This window comes from Pieris napi, chromosome 5 (assembly GCF_905475465.1).
Source record: "Pieris napi chromosome 5, ilPieNapi1.2, whole genome shotgun sequence".
In the NCBI taxonomy this organism is placed as follows: domain Eukaryota; kingdom Metazoa; phylum Arthropoda; class Insecta; order Lepidoptera; family Pieridae; genus Pieris; species Pieris napi.
This window is the reverse complement of record NC_062238.1, coordinates 181,259-192,668: the sequence shown is the minus strand read 5'-3', so window position 1 is coordinate 192,668 and position 11,410 is coordinate 181,259. Positions and strand designations below refer to the sequence as shown.

The 11,410-nt window shown below is 46.5% G+C and overlaps 2 protein-coding genes across 14 annotated transcripts in view; one reads left to right on the top strand and one right to left on the bottom strand.

Annotated features, from left to right (window-relative positions):
* Positions 1-333: 333 nt before the first annotated feature.
* LOC125049975 (mitochondrial protein C2orf69 homolog) lies at positions 334-6,490 on the top strand. 5 transcript variants are annotated; one of them, XM_047649544.1, is made up of 10 exons: positions 335-489; positions 2,646-2,802; positions 3,474-3,601; positions 3,686-3,790; positions 3,978-4,071; positions 4,277-4,359; positions 4,649-4,804; positions 5,268-5,374; positions 5,555-5,667; positions 5,963-6,490. In XM_047649544.1, exons 2-10 carry the CDS (start codon positions 2,677-2,679, stop codon positions 6,095-6,097), a joined length of 1,047 nt encoding a protein of 348 aa, XP_047505500.1. In that variant the 5' UTR covers positions 335-489; positions 2,646-2,676; the 3' UTR covers positions 6,098-6,490. The 5 variants fall into 5 exon arrangements, 4 of the variants coding, with proteins under 4 accessions (XP_047505500.1, XP_047505502.1, XP_047505503.1 ...); XM_047649546.1 differs by having other exon boundaries at positions 341-489; positions 2,559-2,802; XM_047649547.1 differs by lacking the exon at positions 335-489 and adding an exon at positions 1,823-1,919.
* A 63-nt stretch (positions 6,491-6,553) lies between these two features.
* Positions 6,554-11,410, bottom strand: part of LOC125049971 (adenomatous polyposis coli protein-like) — a 29,454-nt gene continuing 24,597 nt past the window's right edge. For all 9 annotated transcript variants that reach the window (XM_047649536.1, XM_047649530.1, XM_047649533.1 and 6 more), the window contains one exon: positions 6,554-11,337. In XM_047649536.1, coding sequence (XP_047505492.1) covers positions 7,349-11,337 — 3,989 coding nt within the window. In that variant the 3' untranslated portion in view covers positions 6,554-7,348. The remainder of the gene's footprint in view (positions 11,338-11,410) is intronic.

Genomic DNA, 11,410 nt, shown 5'->3' with positions numbered 1-11,410 from the left:
GCTCAATTGTGCGAAGCATTGCTGTAGTTGGTACATTCAACGTTGAGCATTATGCCGCATAATGCGCTCTAGTGCTGTAATTGGAAAACGCACTGTATAACTATATTATCGTAGACAGAATTGAGAATACATTACAGAAATTTGTATGGTCACAGAATACTAATTAAAACAGAGATGGCATATGTAAGGTGAATCTTTATTAATTGGCATATGACAGCGGCCACTTCAAAATTTAAAAAATGTCAAAATTAAATTGTGTATACAATATACATAATTGTAAATTGATAAAAAATAATAAAATAAGTTAGAGGTAGACGAATTACTTTAAAATATGGTTTTATTTGTTAATTAGAAACCTTGTTGCCAATTAATAACAAAAAAACGTATGAATGATATATGCCATTATAATATAAGTTTGGAGAATAAGGCAATGTATTGAATAAAAAGAAACATTTTCATCAAAAGGGAAGTTTCGGCTCTGTTTGTGCAGTAAGTATATAACATATTATATTAGGGCAGCTTTTCTTCTAGAAAACTAAAATTCTCCTCGTTTTTTTTTAAATTGCCTTCGTTGTCTTAAAATCTACACAAAAAACTGTAACTGCTGGTCATTACGTTTGAAGTGCATATGTTGCAATGATACTGGACAAACTGGCACATTGCCAATTAAATTCCAGAAATAACATATTTCTTACGCGTCTGTAGCGGAATGTTTATTAACCTGCGTATTACGATCGATTTATTAAAAGTGTAACGTTAAAATGGACCGTCAAAACATTCATTCTAGTGTCCATAGCTCTTTCAGAAGTCGGGATTCTACTTCTTCCACGAGAAGTGATCCTCGGGAAAAGATTAAGGACTGCCTTCGAAAATTTATAGCGTTTATGTTCACCCAAGTGGGTGTTGGCGCACTTGTTGTTTGCTATGCGATACTAGGAGCTGCCGGTTTCATGCACATAGAAAAAGATAGCCCAGATGAGCAATTAGAAAATGTGAAACAGTGGAGGCAAAGTTGTGTTGAGCAGCTCTGGAATATCACCAACAGATATAATGTTCTTAACCAAACACAATGGATGTACAACAGCAACCATGTCCTTAAAATATTCCAAAACAATATTTCGAATGCTATTCATCAAGGTTACACTGGACGTACACCAGAAGACATTTGGTCTTTCCCTGCAGCCCTTATGTACTCCCTATCTGTTTTTACAATGATTGGGTATGGGAATGTAGTGCCAAAAACTGCTTGGGGCAAAGTCAGCACAATAGCATATGCCTGTTTTGGAATACCAATTTATATACTTTATTTCTGCAATATGGGAAAGGTCTTAGCTCAGTCATTTAAATGGTTATACATCACAGCTCACGAGTGTAGCCGACGAGAAGATGTATTGATTGAGGATGGAGAAATGCAACCAATTAAAAGAAAAGTCACCGTTCCTTCCACAGCATGCTTGTGGGTTATATCATTTTATATATTATCAGGAACAATAATGTTTGGAGCCTGGGAGAAGTGGAACTATTTAGATTCAACATATTTCTGTGTTATTAGTCTGTGTAAAATTGGATTTGGTGATTTTGTACCTGGTGCAAATATTGCAGATTCTGCTGAAGGGTCACACTTGAAGCTTGTTATTAACTTCATATATGTTCTTCTTGGCATGGGGCTAGTGGCGATGTGCTACAACTTAATGTGTGAGGATGTACAGGTCAAAGTGCGAGAACTACGAGAAGAATTAAAGAACTGCTTGGACGATATAACTCTTAAGATTACTGTGTGTATGAATGACACTAAGTATTATCATCAACGTCAAACAAGAAATGTTAAATGAGCCTGTTAACATATTTAATTTGGTTTAATAACAATAATATTCTAAAATTATTTATAAACAGGCATCTGAAATATCACTGCAGTGAAGGTAAGGGAGTTGCACAATATTGTTATAAGTTATAACAAAAGAAATATAGTTTTAGTTTCCATTTTTTAATACCAATTATTGTCAATGTGTTTTTGGGAGGGAACTTGCCTTAACACAGGAAATTTTTTAAGGTCGAGGCTCTCATTCATGTATCAACATCATTCATATAAATTATTTTATGCTATTTCATGTAAGTTAACTATTTATAAATATTTTTTATTAAAGAACTAATTAAATAGATGTTTCTTTTGATTGGCTTTCTCTTATCACAAACAAAACTACATATTTTATATATGGGCAAAGTATGAGCCCATTATTAATAAAACATAAATGATTTATGTTTTACGCATAATTCCTGTCTGTTTTCGTCACAGCGTCAACAGAAATTGAAAGAAAGTAACGGAGGACGAGTGCTTTACTTAAAAGAGTGCAATTAGACTGATTTATTTTTTATAAATAATTTCCTTAGTTTTCAAATTGGAGGTTTGAAATTGCAATTCTTGGCTTAAGGGCCCATTACGGGATTAATGCTGGTTAATCTTAACAGGAAGTTAAAATTATAAATCTGTTTTCGTTATACTGGGCACTGAGGTTTATATATGTGTCTATTTCTAAGTTTAAGTTTTAACGCCTAAACAGATCAGAATGAATTTCGGTATGGTGGAAGGTGTCTTTTTGAAAAAGCCATTGCCAAAGCCAGTGATTACGTCATGCAAATTGCTGCAGATATGCAGCTAGGCAAGTAGGCGGTGCCGCGATGTTGCCTCTTCGGCTGCGTCGCGTAAGTGGACACGAGGGCCGCGAGAATGACATATTGTTCCACCCGCCACGGTCGAAGCCACCGACGCCTGAAACGTTGGTGTTTTTCGGTGGAGATGTGCAGGTATTTAAAAAGGGCAACGCTGCGGCTCTCTGTAGCCGCGATAAGGATTTTTTTGGTATTTTCAATAACATTTTTGAAGATATTCTATAGCCTGGGTTCATTTACGGTGGTAAAGTAGTTTTGGAGCTTATTCTATGCGAAGAAAAAAAAACGATGAAATCTTTTCTATGGTTAATCTCAGTACATTTAAGGGAGTGTTACGTCACGCAATTTTTGGAGATTATTGACCCCCCCCCCCCATGTAACGCGCCGTAACGTTTTTCTGTACCCAAGTACAGTACTGTTCCCAAATATAGTCAAACGTTTCGTGACCACCTAGTGACTCTTTATACCTAAAAGTTACCATTATGTGGTGTAAAGTACTGGAAAGTCGAAAATAATATTAACAATAACACGTAATTCAATCCCCGCCCCGCATCGTAACGTTTTAGAAAAAGACCCCCCCCCCAAATTCGTTACGTAATACTTGAACGCTCCCTAAGTAAAAGTGACTTCTTAATTATCTTGATATGCTTTGCTCTAAACAATATTTGAAGTTAACTATTCTAGTACCTATTGAAAGGTAAAAAATGATAACTTTAGCGTAACCTGGGTGACCTTCCTTCAAAGTCCACTCGTTCAGCGAGAACTAACTGGTTTTAACCCCGTCCCAATTATGATTAATCGAACAGGATTACGAGGAAGTTATGCAAGCCCACCGTGATAATAAGAATTACGTGAGATGGAGTCTCGAGAACACGGCGCGTCTGCTGAGCGAACACTTCCCGACCAAACACATCGTAGTCGTGAGACCGGCTCGGTAAGTGTATACGAACCCGTGACTTAATTCGTATCGAGAATAATAGCGGTGTACTAGAGAAAAAGTTTCCTTTCACATCACCAGCATAGAGTACAAAAGCTTCAGCTGCTACGACAACTTCGTCCCCAGCAGCAACGCCGGAGTGCCCGAACACACGCCGACTCACAGTGCGCTGCACCACCTCGAGAAGTGAGTGAACGAATATTTCAATAGACTCATTCTTGATCTCATTCTCAATTCTGTAGGAAGTTTGACACATTTCACAACGTTAAAGACGAGATCGTGACTTAGAATAGCCTTTTAGATATTTTTCCACGCAAATGTAGTCGAGACAAAAGGTTGTAATTAGAATAAGAGAATGTCGATCGATTGACAGATTGCTCCAAGAGGTGGGCAGCAGGGTAAAAGCGATGCCGGTCAGACAGTTGTGTGACGCTGTGGTGTCTCTCTTCTCGGATGATGTCGAACAGGTAACGAATAACTCACAAACCTTAAAACTGTTATTTAAATGCTTTATAGGTAGAAGTGGAATAAAGAAAAATAAGTAGCGCTCCCTATTAAATCCTAATTCTTGCATCTGAATGGAATTGACAAAATTATGTCCGTAATTATAATTAAGTGCCGAAGTTAATTTTTTTTCCAGTTAGGTCAACTAACTAAATGGTTTTCTTTCAGAGTTGTAGTCGGAAAGATAGCGACTCAAACGGCGCGACTAAATGTGATGCGGTTAAAGGAGAGAGCGACGACGATGACACGCAGTGAGTAGGTTTTGTTCCAATGGATGTCGTCTTCTAATTTACTTTACTCTTTAAGTTTAGGATAGCGATAGAGAGAAAGCGGGGCCGTAAGGTGCTTTAACTAATAAGAAAAAAGGTATCGGTCGGGCGTTTGCTTTTTACCAAATATGTATTCGTAAAATATATCCAATCGAAATAATCTAACATACGAAAAAAATCCCTTTTAAAGTCAGAAGTAATTTTGTCATTACGAAGGTCTTTTAGTAAAAAGTAGAATACGTAAACGCGACTAAAACGAACACACGGACAGAGCCTCCGCAGCCATGAGATGGCGCGAGTGCCTCCTCTTGGGCGAGAGCAAGGTGTCGGTGATGGGGTTCAGCAAGGGCTGCGTGGTGCTGAACCAGTTCATCTACGAGTTCCACTACGCCAAGACCCTCACGCCCTGGGACAAGCACATGTGCAGGTACCGCTAATTTAGATTATTTCTATACATTTTTAATGCCTCGCCACCGACGAGTGACGAGTGGGTCTGGTCCGTTATGTCTGTTCGTTGGCATACAATTGGGTATATACTTATAACTGTCATCAGTAATATGAACAAAAAGGAAATATGTTATTTTAGGCTCTGCATTTTATATTGAGTTATCCACGATCAAGAATGTTAACTAATTTTGAATATCCATAAAATTACTTCGATACGTCAATTATTTTTGGATTTATAGAAGTAAACGTGCGATGCAGACTCGTAGTTCGTACTCGACGATCAGTCCGCTCTCGGTGTCACGTTTCGTCGACGTCGTCTAAAGGAACGTCCAAATGCGAAAGAAATGGATAAAAGCTATGAAGAACTCTTCTTCATTCTCTAAAAGTGAAGGAGCCGTCGGTCGCCCGAACACTTTCGAGACGTAGACTAATTACTTTGACAGGTTCATAGAGCGCATCCAATCCATGTGGTGGCTGGACGGAGGTCACGCCGGAGGGAAGAACACCTGGATCACGGCTCGCAGTCTGCTGGAGACGCTGGCGCGACTCGGTACGTTTGTCTCTGAATTGCGCTTCTCGTAGATATCAAATCGTCGTTCGTTGTGCCGGACGGTGCCATAAAAATACTTTAACATTACAAGTGAGCGTCAATAGCGATACCGCCATATTAATTAAGTGCAAATGAAACAAAATGGCGGCGAAAGTCTTCTACATCGAGTCCACCTTTCAGACGTAAACGTCTACGTGCACGTCAGTCCGTATCAAGTCAACGACGAAGGCCGACCTTGGATTGGAAGAGAAGAGAAGACTTTCAGCTCCTTACTTCACAGGCTCGGGGCTAAGGTTAGTTTCAAACAATCCTTTGACTTATTTAAGCTTAAGTGGTGATTGTCGTTGCACTGTCGCCACAGGACAAACTTTACGTAATTTCTTTTAGTATTTAGTTTATTTCGGTGTTTTGGTATGGTTATCGGCGGCTGTATTGTAAGTTTTGCACTCTCGCCCTTTCCAACTATTCTTTTTTTACTTTGTTGTCTATCGAGCTCGCTATAATTGTTAGTTAATATGAATCGATTATCCGAAGGATTGCTTTATGGCTACCTTAATTGAGACTTCTCGCCTTAAAATGTGTACGCAGATCGAGCGGTACGTGCACGCAGAAGGCAGCACCCGTTACTCGCTGAATACGCACTTCAACGTGCTCGCAAACTTCAAAGAGGTGCAGGACTCGCGCTCGCCGGACCCCCACAACGTGTCCGACGACGATAACTAATTTTAAAAGATATTTATCAATATCATTTCTCTAATGTGGGCCCGGCTTCACGAAACATATATATATATAATTACAAAAGTAAAGTTTTCAAAAAGATTGTATATTTTAGCAAAATTCTATTTTCAGAGTTTAGAAACGGTCTCGAGATATATTTTGTTAAGAGTGTTCAAACTTATCTTTAATATGTATGAAAAAAATGATACACTTCGTAGGTTGGACCGAAACGTCTGGAGCCGAGCTATACCGATTACCGTAAGTTTCGTTAGCAATTACAAACAAACTTTAAATTGTTAGTCATTAATTTTATTGAATTAAATCATATCGTTAAAACTGATCTCATTTACTCGAATGTAATATAATTTATTAAAAATAAAGATGATATTTTGAACGTAACATTGGTTTTCATTTGGTAGGAGGAAGGAGGTGAAAGAAACTCGATTAAAATGAAATAACAGCTTGGCTTGATGTAGTTTTTATTATCATCAAATACGCACCTTACGAACTAATCATAAATGTATTTAGCTAAACGGATTCACATAAACTATCTTTGTCGAAACGGAACTAAAGTATTTAGTTGAAATTCAGTAAAATCAGTTCTAAGGCATTAAACGTGCAAATGATACGTAGAACTGCCGTGAATACATTTAGTTCGATAGAATTCGGCGAAGCGAGGCGAATTCTCGTAACCGAAAATGAACTTATTTTGCGGGAAGCGTATTTGCCGAAGCATTCCTAAAAGCCAGTACTGTATGAGTATTCAGGAAATGCATTGTTTTTGATGTACGTGAGCCAATTTAAACCCTCGCTTATCCGACGATCTGACTAGACGTAAAAAATTAGACATAGCTCAATATGTCGGCGTCTTTTACTCCGATACGTTGTGACCTTACACTATTATGAAAATATACAAATATGCGTAACGGTAACCTCGACTCGGTCGACGAAGCGAACTATTTACATTCGTGGAGTTTAACATTTTGCCGGATTAAGTTCACCTTACGCCGCAAAACTGTTACGCTTACGAAATACCGAATTACACTTACGACTCCCCCCTAGGGGGGCGAATCACTAATTGAATAAATGCAACAGATATACAAATATAAATTTAAGAAATCGACAGATAAGATTATTCCGTGTCGACGGTGACGATGAAGCCTATTCTAAATGCGTGGTCTTCGTCGTCGTCCGCGGCGACCGATGTATGTTACGTATGTATGTATTGCACAAAAACCGTCGTCCGCGTCGACGCGTTCAAGACGTCACTCGTCCGCTCGGTTTTCTCGGTCCCTTGGCGAAAGCCGGTCTCTTGAGGGCTCCGACGGGCTTCGCGGCCGGAGTCGACTTGGGCCTCGGGCTGGGTATTTGCGACACTCTGATGCCTATCGCGGTCTTCTGTTTCGTCGCCGCGGGGACGGCCCGCTCGGGTCGGCCCTCGAAAGTGGAGCTTCTCATCAGTTTCGGCGCTTCGGTCTCGTCGCTCTCGATCCAAACCTTCCTGTCGCTCCTCGCGGGCAACTTGCGGGTCTGTTCCGCTCTCCTCCAGAGATTGGCTATTTTGCTCTCGACGTCCTTCTGTTTCGGCGAAGGAATCGAATGAACGCTCGAGGCGCTACCCTGTCGAGAGCCTCGAGCCAGGACGACGGTCTTCCCGCTGTCGTTGCTCTGGAGGCTCTGGCTGGACGGGGAATTTTTCAGAGCGGTTTCGTTGCGTCTGGCCGAAGTCTTGGTCTGTTTGGGTTGGGGTGTCGCTTTAGAAGTCTGCGCTCGAGGGCGATTGAACTGAGGAAGCCTCGAAGGAGACGTGTTGGCCGAGGGTTTCATCGGAGACGTCGCGCTTCTTGCGCTCGGGGCGGTCTTCTCTTCGGGTATCGGAAGTTTCTTAGGTGGAACCGAACTCTCTTCCTTAGTGAAAGTTCCCTGTCGAACCAGAGGCGCGGACGTCCCGGCGGAGGGGGCGGCCGAAGATTTTTGTGCCGTTTTGGTGAGAGATTTAATCGGAACTGACTTTTTAGGGGAAGAATTAGTACTCGGGACTTTCGGCGGAGTTTTAATCGGTTTGGAAATGAAGTTTGATTTGGGAGGCGTGGACGCTTTTGGAGTGTTCGTCTTCGGAACGCACTTCGCTTGGGAGGTCGCGGCTCTCTTGGGCGCCGGCGTGTTTCTCCGATACGGAGAGACATAGGCGGCTTTCTTCCTCCCTCTGACGGGCTTCGGACTCTCTCGCTCTCTATCACCCGAGTCGTTGGAGTCCAAACTTTGGTCCCTTCGAAATTCCGGTTTGACTATTTTGGGTTTCGGTGCATTCGAGTTCACCTCCGTGTCCGATTCAGATCGAGCCCTGCCTTCGGAATTCGTGTCGCCTTCGAGACTCGCGAAGTCGCTCGTGCTCGGATTTAGATTTTTATCACTTCGAGACGCTCGTCGATACGACGCCGTCATTTCAATATTTTTCAAATTGTTGACCACACACAAGTCCACCGAGTCCGGACTCTCTACGACCGGTAGATAATTTCTAAAACTTTTGGGGTACGTCTCCGAGTGAGCAGAATTTAACTCGAAGTCTTCGTTGTGTCCGCCGTCGACGTCTCTAAAGACGTCGTCTAATATTTGTTGATGATTCGGTTCGTTCGAGGACAAGCTGTCGTAGCCGGTCGTAGTTTCGACGTTTTCAAAATTGGCGTCCTTGGTGACGAACGTAGGGGAGGGCGGGACGTCTTCGCTGAGCGTTCTAGTTCTGTACCTCTCGGCGTCTTCTATTCGCTTCTGTTTGATCGTCTTCTTCGCGGCCAATCGTCGCTTCAAACTTTCTATTTCGGGATCGACTCCCTTCGGTCGGCCGGCCGCGGAAGCTTCGGGCGCGAAAACGTCGCGAACGTCGACCGTCTGAGTCTGGTACCTAGCTCTGTCCTCCAGACGTCGTTGTTTCGCGCTCACTCGCCTCTTCGACTGAGACTCGGAATCGGCGGTCACGTATTCCTCGGATCTGTCGCTCTCGGATTTAGTCCAAGTGAGATATTCCTCCGGTTCCTCGGTCTCCAGAGAGAACTCGTTCTGCGAAACCGAATCTTTTATCGTGTAAGTTTGGTATCTATCGTTAGATACTTTTCGTTTTTCTTTCGGCGTCAAGTACGCGGCGTCCCTCAGTCTCTTCGGAGTCGATTCGACGCTGCCGACGTCGGAAGGCAGAGGCGTGCAGTCTTCCGACCCGGAGGGGATGTCGGTGACGACGTTCAACGTGGACTCGCAGTCTTCGAAGACGCGTTGCGCGGTCGTCTGCTCCGGTTCCAGAGTGGACTCCGCCATCTCGTCGAACAGAGAGGGCGGATTGACTTTGTCCAGGTCGTGGAACGCGCCGGACGGGGCCGGCCCGAGAGGAAAATCTCGCCCGGGCTGTCCGAAGTCGAAGACGATCTGCGGCCTATCTTTCGGATCGGTAACTTCCGAGACGATGCTGGACACGGATATCATGCTCCCTTCCATGTCGACGTTCTCCATCTCGGAAGGCGGTTTGACGTTATCCAGAAAGGTGACGTGGGGGGCGTCGAGGTGTTCCGAACTGCCCAAATGATGGGAGTTACTCAGCGCCCGCTTCACCATCGACGCGACCGGGAGGGACTTCTTCCTCGTCTTCTGGCTCCTCTTGGGCGTCTGCGCGGCCGCGTCCTCCCACTGCCCGGACGCACTCAGCGAGAGCAGACTTCCCAAGTTCGAGGGCGGATTCACGCGATCGAGATCGATGGAGGCCGAAGTCGACGTCGCGCCGTTCTCCAGAGACAGCTTCAGCTGCGCCGCCAGCCGGGCCGCCTCCTTTTCTATCGCGGCCGCCATCAACGAGTCGAACTTCTGCTCGCCGTCTTCCACGAGCGACGTGTAGCTGGGCTCCGGCACGTCTTCCAGGAGCGGTCGGTCCTCTTCTTTCGCGTCGCCGAGTTTGTCCGTCAGATCGGGCCTTAAGAATATGCGACGCGCGTCGCTCTTCTCGAGCAGGTCGGGAAGGGCGGAGGCCGGGTCTCCCGATTCGCTCCCGACGGACGACGCCAAGTGAACCGATCCGCTCACGGTCGGGAAGGTGACGTCGTCGGGACAGGTGTTCTCGTTCCACGTGTCGTGCTTGGAGACGTCGTCGGTCCACCGGAACCGGCGCCCGCTCTTGAGAGTCGGCGTCCCCGCGTCCCCGGGCCCCGGCCGGGGGGACCCGTCGCTCCAGGAGCCCTCCAACACGTCCGCGTACGACTCGTTGGATCTGTCGAGCTCGCCCTTCTCCGACTCGAATGTCGCGTCGGCGGACTCGGGGGCGAGGCACTCGTTGGATCTATTTATTTCGGCCTCGACGGCCTCGAAGGCGGCCTCCGAGTCGACCGCGGGACGCTCGTTCGGTCTAAAAAAGATGATGGAGTGCGATCGGACGTCGAAGTCGGTCGGGTCAGAGCCAGTTCCTCGCGCGGGATCGGCGCGCGCGCCTGCGACCGCGAGAAGCGCAGGCGGCGCCGGAACGTTTTTTGACTTCGGCTCCTCGTCGGGGCTGCGCGGCCGTCCTCCGCGGCGCTCGCCGGCCCCCCGGGCGATCGCCTCCTCGAGGACGGCTCGGTCCCGGGAGTACTCCTCGCCGACCATCCTGTCGAGGGCTCCGCGCGTCGAGTCCTTCTTGCGGCGCCGCGGCTCTCGCGCCTCCAGGCGGTCGTCGCTGCGGCCGCGTCTCTCGACCGGCTTCGCCATGCCCATGCGCACGCACTTCTCGAACACCTCCTTGTCGGTGGAGCCGAAGGAGTCGTTGCTGTGCGAGCTCGGCGAGTCGCTCCGGTCCCGCCCGCGGTCGATCCCGGCCGGCAGACCGGGAGGGCCGCCGTCGCGGAGCCGGCCGAGCCTCCGCGCGGCCCGGGCCGACCCCTCCGGCCTCGCTCCCTTCGCCGCGTCGGCCCTCGACCGGCGATCGAAGTCGAGGTCCCGGAGCCGAAGCTCGAGCTGAGTGATTTTGTCGCTTCGGTCCAGGGACTTGTGACGCCTAGGCTGCCCGTCGACCCCGGAGCGAGCCTTTCCCCCGGGAGAGTCGTCGGCGTGGCGGAAGTCGGGGTTGACGCTGGACAGCCCCGCCTCGACGGTCTCCTCGAAGATCTCTCTGTCCGTGGAGCCGAAGGAGTCCAGACTCAGGGAGCTCAGCGAGTCGTTCCCGGCGAGAGCGGTCGCGACGGAGGGGTCGGCCACGCCCCGGGGGGCGCTCCGCCGTTTGCCGCCCGGAATTTCTGGAAAGAATATAAGTTGTGAAGCGACGTGAAACGTGATCGTAATAAACTATGAAGCGGATCCTTCTGCCCA